We start from the raw sequence: 17,762 nt of genomic DNA on the forward strand, positions 1-17,762 counted from the left end.
GAGGACATGATTTATGATGATTATATTTATTTAAATATTTTGTAAAACATAGAATTATAAATAGTGTGTCTTTGTTTCTTCAAAAACATCTAAAGTTCTGTCAATTTAAACACTTTCTCTTAGCCCTATTCAATGGAGTCTAGGGCGGTGCAACCTCGTGGGCATATTTTCTTAGCGGCTTCGTTTTTTATGGAAGTTTTATAGATATGTCATTGTCATTTTTTCGTGATGTATTTCTAGGATTTAAGACTTTCAACAAAATAAAGTGAAACAAATCAAATGAACGAAGTGAACATATATAGGGGTGGGTGGGAAGTGAGAAGAGAAAGAATGGGGCAGGGGGGGGGGCAACGCTGGCATCTCCTCCCATTATAGATCGATTGTGGCAGATTTTATGCTCAAAAGTTATTGATAAACCTATTTTGGTCGGTCCTTTTCGAATATGTACTGACCCAAGGATTATATTTTATTAGAGCGAAAGATCGTTGGGTCAGCACAAATTCGAAAAGGCCAAATAAAGCCATAGTGATAGGTGGTGCAGTCATTCATAGATGCCATCAAGTTGTTTTTCAAGGGTATATTTATGAATACTTTAGAAGAAGTTTTTAAAATAATTCGTGATAAAGGTGAGATATCAAATTAATGGGATGAAGGCAATGACATATAATATGTCATTGGATGAAGGTGAGACCTCTGAATAAAAATTTGAAAAATATAGCAAATATGAAGCCGCCAACCAATAAAGCGGAAGTTCAATCGTTTTTGGGTATGGTCAATCATTATCATAGATTTTTGAATGATTTTGCAAGGATTACAGTACCTTTATATAAATTAATATAAAAAGGAATTCATTTTGAATGTGCCAGTGAACAAATGAAAATGTTATAGTGGAAAATTAGGGAAGAGCTGATTTTGGTATGTTTTAACAATTTAAAAATAAGAAATGATGTTTAGATGGCCCATTTATATTACAATAATTCCAAGAATCGGGAGGATGTTTACGCCTGTTGTGTGTTTGGGTCGAAAGACCAGTGTCCTTTGATTTCTTAAAACCAAAAGGCAGTGCTATTATATCACCATATGAAAGAGTAAATATAAAATTTCCTGTGGGAGAAATTATATGGGCCCGTTTATTCGACAATAAAAAGAAAAAATGGGAAAAGGGTAATATAAAAGAAAATGTGGGTACGAAATTGAATTGCATAGCTTGATGATGGAACAGTGGGATTCGTCAAAATGACCATATTAAGAGACGAGATTAATAATAAATGTAAATCGTGTTAAATATAAAAGTCAATATATATATAAATAGATGTATGCATTCGTTATACAAATTGGTTTGTGACCGTTAGATTTATATAAAATTCATGCCCAAATCAGGGTATAAACTTATGTGACTATTGGGGTTATGAGGTTGACTTATAAATTTGACAATGAGGGTAAAACTTTGCGATTAGTGGATTTATATTATTATTTCCATGGGTTTAAATTATTATTTCCAGTTATTGAATATGTATAATTCTTTATTATTTATTGAAATAGCCTTATTTGATTAAATTTTTATTCAAAATGGTAATTACACATTATATATTGAAAGTATAATAAAAATTATTCAATGAAAGAGTTTAAAAATGTGATTTGGTATTTAAATTAATATAATTTGATGAGATCTTGTAGATTTACGATGTGTATATGACATCATTTAATATACATGTTTTTTAAAAAAAAGAATTTTTTTTATGTAGTGGTGTTCCCTTTATATTCGAAAATTACAATTTTGTATTTTTATAGAATTTTGGTGAAATACAGATGTTAAATAACATTTATTTAACCGTGATTCCAAAGAATATCAGCATGGAAATTTAACCATTCCAGAAATAGTCAATAGTAAAAAAAATGTGTTACAATTGTCAGTCCGATGAACATATGATGGTGAAATGTGACCGTCCTCTCAAACAATGAATAAATAACTAAATCAATAACTCGGTGCCCATGCCAACGAATACTCCAATTTCGCATAACATTTTAACGAGAGTTTGGAAACAACATAACTATAATCATTATTCCTTTCCATCCTACTTTATTTATGGTAGTGCGACAAATATGTCATTGAGACGAAGGATGATACTGAAGTGATTAGTCTCATGTCGATATTAAGCACCGTAAATACCATAGATATGATTGGGAAAACCCTCTCAGTTAATTATTTAAAATATATTGTGTATAACATACGACTATGGTTTAAATATTTAATAGATATATATAATTTTTTTTTGGTGAATGCTTCTTTCCTAAAGGTTAGTATGTCGGAGCCTTGAATAATTTTTATAGATAATTATAAGGCCATCAAACAAAAATGTTGCATATTGTTGATTGGTCAGGAATAAAATAATATTATAATAAAAAATAATGATTATTATTTTTGGAAAATATATATTTTTTTCCGTTGAGAAAAAGATTATTCATTATTGGATTAAAATCTTTAGTTGAATAAAATTATTAAAAAAATTTGGTATATCTTACATTATTCTTGATTAACGAGAAAAGTTAAAATAAAAGTTAAGATTTAGAAGTAAGATAGTTATTTACTATAGAATTTATATCAATTATTCAATATTATTTTTCATTAGTGTCATTGATAATAATCTTCTAAATTATAATAAGTTATAATATTTTTTATCGAAAAATTTTAAATTAATAATTAAAAAAAAGGAAACACATCAACATTCTTATATATTTAATTTTACAAAAATACTACTATTTAATTACAATCATGATTATATACCCCCCTCCCCCTCCTAGCTAGGCCACTAATTATAATTAGGTTTAAAAATAAATAAACAGGAAATAACATATGGTATTGTTATTATTATTTGAAAACACTAAATTAATTTGAATATGTGGAAAAGGTTTATCTGTTTTTTAAAAAAATTTGGTGCCAAAATATTATACTTAGTACAGGTCAAAATTCTACAATAGAGGAAAACCCGATATATTGTCATTGGCATTATGGTGAGAATCTAATTGAAATGGGTATCAAGAAATCACATTAATGATGATTAATTTTAAAAACATATTTTTACCTTTCAATCTGTAAATACCTAATTTTCTAATATTTATACACTTTTAAATTAAAATTTAAAGAAAATTTTTCCTTAAAAATGCATTTTAAAAAATATAGTTTGATTTGAATAAATAAAATATCGCTTAGGCTGCAATTTTAACAATATAATTATTACGATAAGAATCATATACTTCGAATAAATATTTTAATGTACACATAAATTATAAATATAATATAGTATTTAAAATATGAATTAGATTGAAATATACTATAATATATGATCACTTATTTACAAATTTATAATATAGTGTATTTACTTTGCATAGCATAGCATATATAAAATGCATGAACTCCGTTAAAATTTATATAAAATCAATATCTTGTTTCAAAACAATTTTTGATACGTTATAATTATTCCCCTTAAAAACCCTGACTATGCCTATGAATATAATAAAATGTATTTAATTAATATAAGCATCATCTTAAAAAAAACATACGATCGATTGATAAAATTAAAAAAACGAGGCATATTCTATAAATAATAAAACTGAACTAATAATTATGTGTTTTAATCACAGGAGAAAATATTCAAAAATATATAAAAAAATAAAACAATTTTTTTCCTACACATCATTTCAGTAATAGAAACAAAGTTTTAAAATATATCAGGAAGCCAAACACAACAAATGCTTAGGATCGTTAAAATCGTCGGTCATTTTTCTTTCGACTCCTCGCACAAATTTTCGTACCCTAGAAATTTTTAGGATCGAACTACTATTTTCAACCACCATATTTTGAGGTTCAGTACTAAGAGGTATATTGTAAGGGCAGCAAAAACTGGAACATTTAAACAAACAATTCCTAAGATATTCTTCCCTTCTTTTGGTTTCGGATGTTGGATCATTTTTGTCATATGCCAATTCAAATCCACCCACATTTTCCAACGCCCAACGTTTGCTGAGGCAATGGCTTTTATTTATGTACAAATCGTTCAACGACAATCTTTCGCACAAATCATAACTCCGATCGTTAACCACCAACTTAGCATCTATTCCCACCTTGTTAGAGTTCTTAGAAATAGCCGTGTTGGCTTCCGGAACTTTTGAAGTTTCGGTAGTGTATTCTTGTTTGAGAACCAATTTCAGCAAATTGGTTTCGATAGAATTTCCTAAAACTAAGTCCTTAAATATGCTGACTATATCTGTGGGAGATCTCAACTGCAAGCTATTAGAGCTTTCAGCGTTTTTAAGATTTCGAGTCTCTGAATGATTTGCAGAAATATTCGAAAGATCGACCCAAGGTTTTTCAATTAAGTCGTCGTGTATGAAAACGTAACCTCTGTTGTTTTGATCTCGATTTTGTAAAAGTAGTATGTCTTTTGATGTGTTGTAAAGAATAGTATAAATGTTTTAAAAAGAGCATTTCAATTTTAAAGATAAAACGTCGGAGAGCCTATTCCGCTCTTATAAACGTTCTGTCCCAAGTGTCGTTTTTGGGATGCGTCCTTTGGAAGTATAAAGGCTTGTCTAAGGTAAAGTATCATGAGGCAAGTTTAAACTTAAAAATGGAACGGACGTTTAAACGAATTTTTCAAAACCAACCAGACCGAACCTGAAACCCCCACCAGAATTGGGTGGTGTGATTAATGCCTTTCGGGTTGAGTCATTTCGGGAATTTTTTTATTGGTAGATCGGGTTGGGTCTGGTAATTTATATCCTTTTACAATTTTGTTCATTTTAAAATAATTTCTTATACCATATTAAAAAATGAATAATTTTTTTTTATATTTTAATTTTCGGGGCGAGTTAAAAATATTAAACATTTTAAGTTTTTTTGGGGTCGAATTAGGAAAATGCTTTTCTTCCTAATTGTTTTAAAAAATTTAACCAACTCGCCCACCGGCCAATGTTTTTTTTAATTAACATGCCCGCCCATCACCCAATGTTTAAGAATATTTTATAAGTTGTTCTAAAAATTTTGCTTAACCCGCCCACCAAATGTTTAAAAATTATTTTATTGGTTAGTTTGGCTCTTAATTTATCTTAACTACCTATAAAATATGCAATATATGATTTTTAATAAATTGAGGTTGCTCGTTTCGCCAGAATAATATTTTAAACCGCCAATTCACCCACCCATTTATTTTATATATTCGTCTTTTATTATTGATTTATTTTATTGTTTCATTTTTTTTTAACATTTATTCATTATCGTATATTTTAATCTTTTTTTCTTCCATATTTATCTGACACTTGCAGACTCAGCCCTAAGCTCAGATGAGCCGTATTTTAATTTTTTTAAATACCAGGGCCGGGAATAATAAAATTTTTTTAAAAAAATACCCGGGTCGTATAGTTTATAACAGAATATTTTAAATCGCTTTTAGATATAAAAATTTTTAAAAAATGTAATATATTTAAAAAAAATTTTTTTTAATTTGAGCCAGGCCTGAAACTATAAAATCCGGCCGGGCAAAAGGTACCTCTGCAGGTCTCTGATATTTATTCTAGATTTTATTTTCCTTTTTATAATGATTCATTTTAATTAGTGCTGTATACGTTACTTCGAAAAAGAAACGCATTACTCGTTATGACAAAAAATAATGCGCGTTCGTTACTGCTTATTCAAAAAGTAACGCGTTACTCGTTAATTGAAAAATTAAATATTATATAAAAAAATATCCTATATACAAAAATAATATATTATAAGATGAGATCTTTTTATAATTTTTTCCTTATATACATAATACAAATAAAATTATATAAAAATAATATATTATAATATATGATTTTATGATAATTTTTTATTTATTATTAACATTCGATTTTCAAAATTTTGATCAGATAAACAAAAGCGTGCTCAACACATCTTTTGCCGTGCTAAACACATATTCAACTAGCGCAGAGAATGGGAATTGGTAAGGTTGTATTATATTTAATAAATATAAATTTTAATTGGTGGAAATAATAAAAATTAAAGAACAATTCTTATTTTGAAAAAGCTTAATAAATCATCTTCATTCAGATCCTCGTCAAATTTTTTTTATCTTTATGAACCGGAATGGAACAATTTTTTGACCAGAACCGAAACGGGTAAGCAAAAATGTCCCTGATTATAATAGTTATCGTGGGAGTGAGATATTCCAAATGTTCTAAAATCGAAAGAGCCGTAGCAACAGGTTCAATAAAATATAAATTCATATATACATAACATATTTTTTAATTACACTAACCATACAATATATCTATGAACGATGTCATTATGTAAAAATTTCCATAAATTGGATTGTTCAAAAGATTCGTCAAATTGGTCCTTCTCTTTAATAAGACTATTAATTTCACGGAGTTATAAAAAAGAATTCCATCTTGTTATAATAGGTTTGATCAAATGTCTTAACATTTTTCCTTAAAAATGGCTAAACAGTTTCGAGACTGCTAAGGTTTATCCGATAATTTATTAAATATTTGAGTTTAAACACATTTACAAAGTGTAGACTTTGTACCCTTAATTTTATTATTGGTATAAAACTTTTTCATAAATCATCTTCATCTGAAGAAATATGTACAATTGATATAGAGAATAAGAATATTAATTAATATATTTTAATCGATTTAATATAAATTAGATTAACAATCTTGACTGAAAGTTAACAAAAATTTAAAATATAAATGAAGGAATTTTGTGGTTATGACTTAAAACCAGAGATCCAAACCGAACCTGAACCGTTAAACCGCTAAAAACCTGTATTTTTTATCGAACCTAAACCTCTAAAAAATTTCTAGCCGAACCTGAACCGAACCGCTAAAATGCCTCTGAACCGGTTCGAGTCTTAAAATTTTATGCTTATAAAATAATGTGTAAGTTATTACTAATAGTATATTGCAAATATTTTAATTATATTCAAATTGTTTTAAAATTATTATCAATCACATTTGATTGATAAACGTCAGTCATAATTTTTATAAACTTTAGTGTTTTGCCATTTTGCAATATTTTTTAAATATTTTAAGCTTATAAATAATAATGAAAAAAATTAAATCTAATATATAAATTATTTACATATAGTATTATAAATGACACATCAAATCTGATATCATACTGGCAATGCCAGCTACCCAAGTTAGTGTGGAAGGATGTTTATCAACAATTAAATTTATATTATCTCCTTATAGATGTAATTTGAGTGAGACGAATTTTGAAAATATATTAATTGTGCAGCTTAATAAAATAAATTTAAGTAATTGTTCATATTTAAATTAATCATTGATATATTTATTTGTTATATTTATAAATTAAATATTATTTTATAATGTGCAATTAATAAAAATGATGGTTTTTATTTTAATTATGAAATAAAAAAAAAATTTTCCTGATACATAATCCTAATGTAGGTTTGAATACAAACCGGTTTTTAGAGGTTCGAACCGATATTTTTATTTTTTGCGAACCGAACCTTAAACCATTATTTTTATCCGAACCTGAACCGAACCGATATTCGTTTCGGTTTGGATCCCTGTAAAACTCGGCTTAAATTATTTACAAAATTAAATATAAATAATTTTATAATACAAAAAAATACGTGTTTTCCATATTTTTTTAGAAAAAATTTAAAGTAGCGAGTAGCAATTTGCGTTACCGTTACTCGAAAAAAATAAACACGTTACTCGTTACTTCTAGAAAAAGGTATCGAATGGTGTTCTTTTTCTTAAAAAAGTAACGACGTTACTTTACAGCATTAATGCTTTCCTTAATAATCCATATAAAAATTCACACGTAACGGTCGAAATGCGAATAGTCAGGCTAATATATTGTAATAAATTATATTTTGAATTTTTTTTAAGATGATCTTCAGCCTAAGAAAGAGAAAGAAAGAAGGCTTAGTTTCGAATCCCGGCTATTCCAAAATAATGTTTTATTTTGGTCAAATAAATATAAAATATATATTTTTTTAAATTGAATTCATCATTTATCAATGTTATTTATACCAAATTATAATAATTAAAAAATGAAATTTAAATAAAGGAAATTAAAAAAAATTAATTTTTCAAATTTTATTTTCTGCGTGAACTATCGATGTTAGCATTTTTTTCTTCGATATCATAAATTTAGAAAGGCGCCACTCACAGGGATAATCAAAATAAGAAAAATCTTTTTAGCAGCAATGTGTTATTCCCGAAAATGTGCTATTTTTTCTTTAAATAAATAGGCCTTTTTTTTTAATTTTAAATCTGATTTTACCGGAAATGTATTCTAGCATGTTTAGAATACCTATCTGATTTACTGTAGACAATCTATGGAAAAACAATATAAATTACATTAGGTTCAAAAGTTTATGGCGAAATTGCGTGAAATTCATAGAGTTGGTGTTCCAAACATGATGGAATATATTTCAAGTAAAATCAAATTTTTAAGTTTCAAAACACGCACTCAAAAATTGATTTAAAGTTGATAATCAAAAAAATGATCTTAAGTTGAAAAAAACAATTCTTAAATATTTATACAGCTGGTGTTAGAAATTCGTTAATTTAAAATGTAATGTTCACCACAGACTCTGAAATTAGACCATTTCAATTCTAAGTAGAAGATACATTGTAGGTAGAAATTTGAATGCAATCATTGTCATTTTTCGCATTATCAAACCTTTTTAGTTTCATTCTTACAATCAATCCCTTCCCTCTTTTTCTCTCCTAAACTTATATATTGATTTTAAAATTCCATTAGCTCACCTTGAAAATCGTATTCCGTACTCTCTAGAGCACTGTAATCTCCATTCATTATATCTAACAAGTCTTGCAAACTAATATCATCCATCGCTTTCTTCGTTTCGGCAGGAAATTTCACGGTAGAGGTATTCAATGAACTATACCAGGTTTCATTCTAAAAGTATAAAAATTATATAAACTCTTTTTTAATTGTGAAATACGTATCCAGATAATGACCTCTAGATGCCTATTTTATTAAGATTGCATCATGAAAGGAAAGAAGGTAAGGAAGGGGGGGGGGTAAAAGATAAGAGAAAGTTTAAAAAATAATAGAGCGAACTGATCTATAAGGTATTAAATTAGTTTAAAATTTACATATGCAAATATTTCATGAAAAATATGTATAAAACTTCATCGCTTTCATTTTTATCTAGCATCATTTCACCTTGGAATGGCTGCCCATTATTCCAAATTCCGCAACATTGAACTGCCGATATCTGAATAGGGTGAGCTTCAGTGTTAAGTAGATAGCCGCCGGATGTAACCATGCATTCATCTTGGGAATAAGCTGTTTTATCGTGATCAGTTGAATTCATTGTGTAGAGAAGCTTTTGAGACAAAATGTCATTGTTAAGGATGGAGGCTACATATGGAAAAATAAATAAATGAAAAAGGTACAAGTTAATAATAAGGAGAAGAATAAATAAATTTAATAAAAAATAAAAACGAATATAACCCATTTATTGAAATAATCAAATAAAATTGTGTTTGGGGTAAAAACATATGATTACTCTGTGAGCTAAGGATATATCTAAGGGGATGTAAAAAATATTACACTTTAAATTCAGTTAAACTGGTTTCCCTGACAATAAAATTTATATAGAAGTTCTCATGTAATCACTATGGTAATTGCAAATTCAGTGTGTAATCTGATTATCGTTATCCCTAATTTAAAATTTAGAAATTTTATATATATTTAGAATATTAATTATATCTGCTGTTTAAGGAACAATATATATATGCATATATAGTCGGGTGGATATAATGGTTTTTTTAAAATAAGTCGTACTCTTTTCGGGAGATTTTTTTATTTGTATTAATTATGTTCAAAAAAATAATAATAAATTTAGATCTTATTTTTGAGATTAATGAGGTGCTTAGTTCATAATGGAGTTTATGAGTTTTCGTTGAATAAAGGAACTAGCAAGAAAATAACGAAAGATAAAAATATTTTTTAAAAACTTATACTTGTAGAACGTGAAAAATATATTTATAGAGGACTAAGGTTTGTCACTATTATCATAAGCTATGGAGTATTTCTTATAGACATTTTTATCTTTATCATTATAAATGTTTATTTATCGATCTTATAGATGTTTTATTTATCGAATTAATATAATCTTTATTATTGATGTTTATCGATCTTTATTATTAAATTTTTTTTAATTGAATTATTATTTTTTTAAAAAAATATATAGTTAATTTTATTCATTATCTTTAATTTGAAAAATAAAAGAAAAAATAAAGTTTCGAAAAAATCGTAAAAAGGAAATTATTAAGAAAAATACAAAGGGTAGAAACATTAGATAAATAAAACATTGTTGTGTAAGAATAAAATATTAATTGCTGTGAAAGAAATATTTATTGTGCAGGAATATTAAAATATAGTGTAAAAACTAAAACATTTAAGAATATTAAAATATAGTTTGAGAACTAAAACATTATGAATATTAAAATATATTGTAAAATTAAAACAACTAGCAATTAATTTTGAAGCAAAATAAACTGATTGAAAATTATATTTTCTAGAGATAAAACAGAAAAATAAGGAAATATGACGAGTTAGATAGAACAAGGTAATTGTAAACTAGATATTTCCATGTTTTTTTATATGAAAGTAAAGAAAAACAATAATAGAACAATACAAATTGTCTTTCTATCAAGAATAAGAACCCTTTGACAAAAAAAATGGTTCGAGTCTAGGGTCCGGGTTTGGAGAAAAAAAAATTAACTCAAAGTAACATTCTTTTTTTATACATCATATAAATAAAGATACATAATTTACAAGTAAAAAAGTTTAAATTATAATTTATTTAATGGCATATCCTAAATATCATTTATAAGAAAGTAATATTAATTACACTATAAAAATTAGGCGAATCCAGGTACGTGGAAACTCTATTAGGTGAATTTTTCACCCATAAATCTTATTGGAGATATTTAGGTCCACTATTGTGAACCTTTGACTATATTAAATTTTTATAAAAATTATTTTGGGAACTTTTTTTTAAATTTTGAATTATAGTTATTATTTTAAAAAGTTAATATCTTTACTAATTTTTATTTAAAATTCTTCCTTATACTGATTTTTTTAGGAGAGGGGGAGATGAGTAAGAGTAAAATTTTTACTAGCTTAAAATTATATTTACGAGAACAGGCAAATTTGCAATTGGGGGTGGGGGGCAGCTGCTACAAAATTTCCAATATATCACTTCCTAAAATTGATATAAAGAAAGATAAGAAACGTATTCCTGTTATGTAACATATTAATAAATTATCTAAAATATTATAAAATTCACTTTCAAAAATTGATATAAATTAAAACAATATTTTACCTATAAAAATAGAAGTATAAAAACCAAAAAGGATGAATCCATGAAACAAAACCTTTGAACTTTCCATTTTTAAAAGGGTTCGGGTTTGGGTTCAGCAAAAAAAAAAGAATTCACGGTCCGGGTTCACATCCCTACTATCAATAATGATTTGTACAATAAAGGATAATCAAGAAAAAAATAAAATAAACTTGAAAATAAAGGTTCGCAGCAACAAATACATTGTTAAAGTAGAAAAAATAATTGAAGAGTTTTTTAAAAATTTTAAGGAAGGAATAATTTTAATTTTAAAAAATAATGATAAAGAAAAAAATGAAAAGAGAATAAAAAAACTGAACGTTGATATTCGTTTTGGTCGTAAAGGGTATCATGGGCACTTTTTGAAACTTTATTGGGTTGGGTATCGAAGAGCAAATAAAGATACTTAAGGGTTTCGGCTAAGAAGAACGATTCCATTCTATCATCCTTCGCATGGGTGCCGACATCTTTCAACTACATTAAAAAAATATATATTAATTCATTAAATATTTTTTTATTATTTCATTTTTTCCCTCTTTTTCTTTCTTTTTTGCTTTCCTCTTTCCTTTCATTTCCTTATTTATATCCTGCAATGTTTAATTTATATTATTTTTTTTTCTTCTCTTTAATTTTTTAAAATTTATTTTCATATCTTTTGCTTTTTGATTTTTACCCTTCTTTACTTTATATAAAAAAAAAAAGTTTTATACCACAGCGTATCCGCATTCAGTTTTGCAAAGAATTTCTAGAGATTGAATGACATCTATTCCTACTTTCAAATAATAACTATCACCCGTAGCTTTGTATAAATGGTAGGCACTTTCTATAAATTCTTTATTATTTTGGAGGAATATATAATAAATGAAATAACATAGTAAAAAATATATTGAATAAAAAGTTTTAAAAAATAGATAACCAGGTCTGAGGGGGTAATTGGAGTGTCCATCATCGAATTTCCCATTAACTACATTGAAGGTTTCAGGCAAACTTCCATACTTTATCCAAACTTTGTGGTAATTTTTGAATGTCGTTTCTGCTTCCGCTATCCTCCCCAAGGAAACCTAAATTAATATTATAGCATTTAAAATCTAATCAATGTTTATTAAATTAATCGATTGTCATTTTTAAACCTTTTTGGTTATCAATTCTACAACTTTTTAAAATTGTTTTTTTAATCGGAAGTGAAAATATATTTTTTTATATATTTAAAATTAAAACTAAGTGAAGGATGATATCAGCACAACTTAGTTATATTTTCATGTCTAAATAAAATGAAATACATAATATATATCCTGAGGGTGAATGTATTCGGTACTATCTGTTCCTGCTGTATTACTTAAAAATTAAAATTTTTTTAAATTTAACTATATATTTTTAATCATTATTTTGTCTTAATTTTTTTTTATGTAAGGATAGTATTTAATTATTAGATGATATTCTTCTGTCAAGTTTCTGGGCGCTTAAATATATTTATTAATGTTGTAATTTAGTTAAGGGATTAGCTCAGTACAACTAAAATGCTTGATATAATAATTAAGCGTGAACGATTTATTTAATAAAACAAATAAAAGAGTGATGATTCAAAAAGTGGTTTTTGGTATCATTTTTCCTATGAATAAATTTAGTATATATTATTATTTTAATAGATAAATTTTCCATTATATCAACTTATAGCCACAAACAATATACAAAAAGATTAATATATAATATTAGTACATTATAAAAACATCAAAGAGACTAGATATTAAGAAGATAATTTTAACTTTATCGACTAATATAATTTTTATCTAAAAGTATATTGTCGCGAAAATTCCCGTTATTTCTGTTTATTATATCCTCAGAGTAAATCGTTTGCATATAAAAAATCATGTCTTTCCTTACATAAAAAAACATTATTAAATTAATTTTTATTTATATATATCCTTTTCCTCGAGGATAATGGCAAAAATGGTCAAAGAAAATATTTGCGGAAACTAGGATATCCCTGCCTTTATTAATCAAAATGAAGGGAAATAAATGTTAATTTAATATATTTCTGATATATTTTATAAATCATCCCTCAGGTAATATCCAGTTTCTTATTTATTTTTTTATATCATGTTAAATAATATTTTTAAAAAAATATTTATTGGATGAATGAATTCAATATAAACGTTCAAATAAAGTAAAAGTTTGATATCAAGATAACAGTAATTTGATTATATCTATATTTATTAGTCAATTAATTATAAAAAAAGCGGATAATTCAGAATAAGATACAAAATAACACAGAGTTCATTTATTTATAACTTTTTTAGTTCATAAAATTAAATATTTCTTAAAAATATATATGTATGATTGAGAATCATGTGCTAATAAATTAATAGTGTTAGATAGTTTACTCCAACATTGGTGTGACCACTTGCTTTGCCCAATTTTTTTTAAAAGAATAAATAAATTAATAGTGTTAGATAGTTTATTCTAACATTGGTGTGACCACTTGCTTTGCCCAATTTTTTTTAAAAGAATAAATAAATGAAAATAGTAAGAAGAAAAAAAGAGAGCCTAAATAAATAAATATATAATTATGTTAATATTTACCAATAAGCCAGGCCAAAATGCTTCCAGAGATTGAAAAATGGGCCAAATCAAATTCCCGTTTTCCATGTTGGCCCAAAAGTACCAGCCATTATAATTGAGGTAACGATTTATTACTTTTTCGTACTCTTTATTCAAAGTGGTTAACAAAAATAAATAAATAATCAATGAATATCATTCATTCATATTTTAATAATTATATCCCACCCCCTCCTTCCAAAAATAAATAAATGATATAGAGGCTGTTTTAACCAGGGCTTCCAACCCTTGAAATATTTTGGCCAGGTTCGGTTATTAAGATAAGATAAAAATTGTGAGCCAATTCGGTTAAAGTATGATCGGCAAAATTAGTTTCGGTTCAAGTTAAAAAAACGACAATCAAATTTTAAGATGTCAGCTAACATTTTGAAATATTAATTAAATTTTTAAATGGCAATTAATTTTAAAACTTTTTTATTATCATTTAATTTTTAAAAATTTTAATTAAAAAAAATTATTTTTAAGGGTATATTTTATTCAAACTTATTTTAAAACAAATTATAATTGTCATAATTTTTAAATAAGTTTATGAAATCGAATTAAAAAATTTTTCATAAATGGGTTTGGGTCAAGTTCACGAGTTTAAAAACGGTTTCGTAAAAACTCTTTTTGAACCGGTTAACATTTTCGGGTTCATATAAAGTTCAAACGTATACATTATATTTTACAGATAAATATAAAGAGATTACTAATTAACATAATGAGCGTAAATATAAATATTAGAGATCGGCAAAGTAAGGCCCGGCCCGAACCCCGGCCCGATTTAAAATAATCTATTATTTTTTTTAAATCGGGCCGGGTCGGGTCGAACCTTGGAAAATTTTTTAAATAAATCTAAATTTATCAATTTTATATTGAATTTTTTATGTAAAATAAAAATATTTGATTTTATTTATTGAAACTAAACGACATATAACATATGTCTTTTATTTTGAGTAATTATAAAGATTAATTTATATATTTAAATAAATTCGGGCCGGGCTACGTCGGTAAATTTTTTTTAAAAAAATTTCGGGTTCGGGCCTGGCCGGCAAAACTTTTCTAAAAAAAATTTTGAGCCGGGCTTGAAAAATTAGGCCCGATACAGATCACTAATAAATATAAATATATTTTTAAATTTCGTAATTCTGTCGATGTTCCTTATAAAAAAAACTACAGTTCACAAGAGTAGAAGACATGTTAAATAAAAATGTTTTAAAAAAACCTAAAAATTGTTTCATCAGTGTAGGATCTCGCGATAAAAGAGCCCCCTTGAGCAAATATTCAAAATACGAATCCACCCCCGAGCCTATCCCGATTTCTTTACCGACCCATGCCCCGGTGTGGGTATTTATGTGATTACCTACCTGTATAAATATTAAAGTCATTTTTTATTTGTTCATTTATTTTCTTCTTATATTTCCTGTCTCTTGCATTATTAATTTTTTAATTTATTACCAATCCCAATGCAGATCTGTGATTATTCCACATAGCTTTAGACGACTTCATGGCTACTTCACGATATGTCGAATCTCCCGTGATTGCAGAAAGCGCAAAAAATTCTAAAGCAAAGGTTTCTGCGGCAGCTGTACAAGTGACGGGCGTTTCACCAGGCGGAATTCCATATAGTAAATTTACGGTTCCATAAGGGAGCCCAGTAGCCGTATTAAAAGCTTTATTATTTAGTTATTATTTATTTATAAATTGGTTCTTACTAAATTTTTGAACTAAAAAATAGGTTGCAATTAAGGATATAACTGATTTATTCTCATTGCATGGGTATAAATATAGCAATTGGGTAAGATGAACAAATGAAAAATAAAAATAAAGGTAAAGAAAGTACCCAATCTGTGATTTGAGACCTAAATAATGTTGTTGTTTTTTAATGCAAACTAATTAATGAATCTTTTGTAGACACAAATGTATTGATGTCACTTTTTTTATTAATACTAATATGCATTGGCATATACCATCAATACTAAGTTTTATTTTTAATATGAATAATACTCACAAAAAAGAAAGTTTATTTAAAAATTGAAAAACATATTATAAGATTTTTCCCAGTTTTAATTTCTACAAAAATATTTTCTAGATTTTTAATTTAAACCATTAATGCCTTTAGATTTAATAAAGCTTATGCAGATGTCATTTATTTTTATTTTCTTGTAGTTTATTCTTTGTAGCTAAGTTAATTCAGCAATAAAAGTAACACTTTCTTTATTAATATCTATTCTATGATTATTATTTAAAAGTAAAATATTAGCATTCAATAAATAGTATATCAAAGTCTATCCTTTTAATTTTAAGGCCAAATTTTAGTTTTTTTTTTATATAAAGGTTAATTAGTAAGTAATTGAGAGTGTAAGTCAATATCAATATCAGATAGCATTAATATTGGTATCTCTGCTTAAAAATATTAATTATATTTCATACCAGGCATTAATTTATCTGCAAGATCTTTTGCGAGATCTAACAAGGGCCCTTTGCATGGGAAACCATTTATTCTACCCCATTCTGTATGTCCACTCAAAAAATGAGCTCCTAAAAGTCCACCTACAACTATTTTATTAATAGCATAAACAATAAAATATGGTAAAATATCAAGTAGTGCCTTAAAATTTAATATTTTTGGTTGTTTTATGTATACCCCCCAAAAAGAATGAGGTGGCCCATTAATAAGAATTGGTATGTATAAAAATCTCCTCGTTAAAATTTTCTTTCTTTTTCTTTATTGTAAAAAATAAAATTTGCGATTATAATGAAATAAGGTGTAAACTTTTGATTCATATAAATCAGATTTTAGCAGTTTAATGTGTTTTAAAAAAAATGGTAAAGATTATTATTACCAAATGTCTAATAATTGATGTAGATTAATTTAATTATTATAAATTTTTTCACCTCTTATATTAGTTTCAAAAACAGACACATTGATATTCATGTTGAAATTAACATTATTGAGTATTAAGTTGACAGCTTTCATAAATTCTGTTTCATTCCCCATAACTAATAGGGTATCTAATGAATCAATCAGGGTGAGAGAAAAACTATGTAAAAGCAAAATATAATAAAAGTTTAAATTTATTGTAAATATTCATATATGTAAAATATATAGATTAAAATGTACAGAAATAATTAGAAATATAAAAAAATATATAATTACTTTCCCCATGTATTCATACCAGAACATGAGATGGGCTTGAGTTCATCCAATGGATAAGCATACTTCATGTAACTATCATAAGCATGTATAAACATTTGCTTTACTTTACCCCTTTTAAATTCGGTAAAAATATAAAACTTTTATATGATCCGCAAAAATTACTTATAAAAATCAACATTTATAACGGCATCTGCAACCAAAATTATCTTAATAATAATAACCGGACTAAACCATATTTTCATGATTTTACGATTTATCAAAACATATGTTTACAAGATTGTTGACAAAATATCGAAAATGGTAAAATGTTCTACAATTTCCGTATATATCATATTACACGTTTAAATTACATTTTAAAAATATTAAGTAATATATATCCAATTAAATAAGTTTAAAAAGTATTTACAAAGCTAGATTTTAAATGTTTTTTACAGGGGCAACGATTTTATTTGACAAAAGGGGGTGACACTTTTATTATAATTTATGGAAGTTTTGCTCTCATTACTATACTTTTTGGGCATTTGACGTACTTTCTTTTGCCCGATCTTTGCCCTGGTTTGTTTATATCTATAGATTTATAAATACCTTTATAGGTTAATTATAATATATAT

General features: G+C 26.2%; 1 protein-coding gene across 3 annotated transcripts; it reads right to left on the bottom strand.

Moving 5' to 3' along the window:
* Positions 1 to 3,376: 3,376 nt before the first annotated feature.
* On the bottom strand, positions 3,377 to 17,434 carry LOC135927636 (ER degradation-enhancing alpha-mannosidase-like protein 2). 3 transcript variants are annotated; one of them, XM_065463751.1, is made up of 13 exons: positions 17,314 to 17,434; positions 17,152 to 17,262; positions 16,890 to 17,035; positions 16,425 to 16,550; positions 15,450 to 15,664; positions 15,217 to 15,358; positions 13,977 to 14,101; positions 12,313 to 12,457; positions 12,107 to 12,228; positions 11,717 to 11,870; positions 9,177 to 9,409; positions 8,791 to 8,941; positions 3,377 to 4,439 (listed from the first exon to the last, which is right to left on the bottom strand). In XM_065463751.1, the coding sequence occupies exons 1-13, from the start codon at positions 17,391 to 17,393 to the stop codon at positions 3,730 to 3,732; spliced, it is 2,460 nt and encodes an 819-aa protein (XP_065319823.1). In that variant the 5' UTR covers positions 17,394 to 17,434; the 3' UTR covers positions 3,377 to 3,729. The 3 variants fall into 3 exon arrangements, with proteins under 3 accessions (XP_065319823.1, XP_065319825.1, XP_065319824.1); XM_065463753.1 differs by lacking the exon at positions 3,377 to 4,439 and adding an exon at positions 7,833 to 7,864; XM_065463752.1 differs by lacking the exon at positions 3,377 to 4,439 and adding an exon at positions 8,216 to 8,256.
* Between the last annotated feature and the right edge of the window lie 328 nt (positions 17,435 to 17,762).

Source organism: Gordionus sp. m RMFG-2023, chromosome 3 (assembly GCF_954871325.1).
Source record: "Gordionus sp. m RMFG-2023 chromosome 3, tfGorSpeb1-WG-v2, whole genome shotgun sequence".
Classification (NCBI taxonomy): Eukaryota; Metazoa; Nematomorpha; class Gordioida; order Chordodea; family Parachordodidae; genus Gordionus; species Gordionus sp. m RMFG-2023.

Bases quoted from the DNA above. Each gene is read 5' to 3' on its own strand.
- LOC135927636 (XM_065463751.1), bottom strand. From the start codon at position 17,393: ATGAAAATATGGTTTAGTCCGGTTATTATTATTAAGATAATTTTGGTT. The intron at 12,229-12,312 runs GTTATCTATTTT...AAAATAATAAAG, and splicing joins CAATTACCCCCTCAGACCTG to AATTTATAGAAAGTGCCTAC. The intron at 4,440-8,790 runs GTGAGCTAATGG...ACACATCAAAAG, and splicing joins TACGGAATACGATTTTCAAG to ACATACTACTTTTACAAAAT.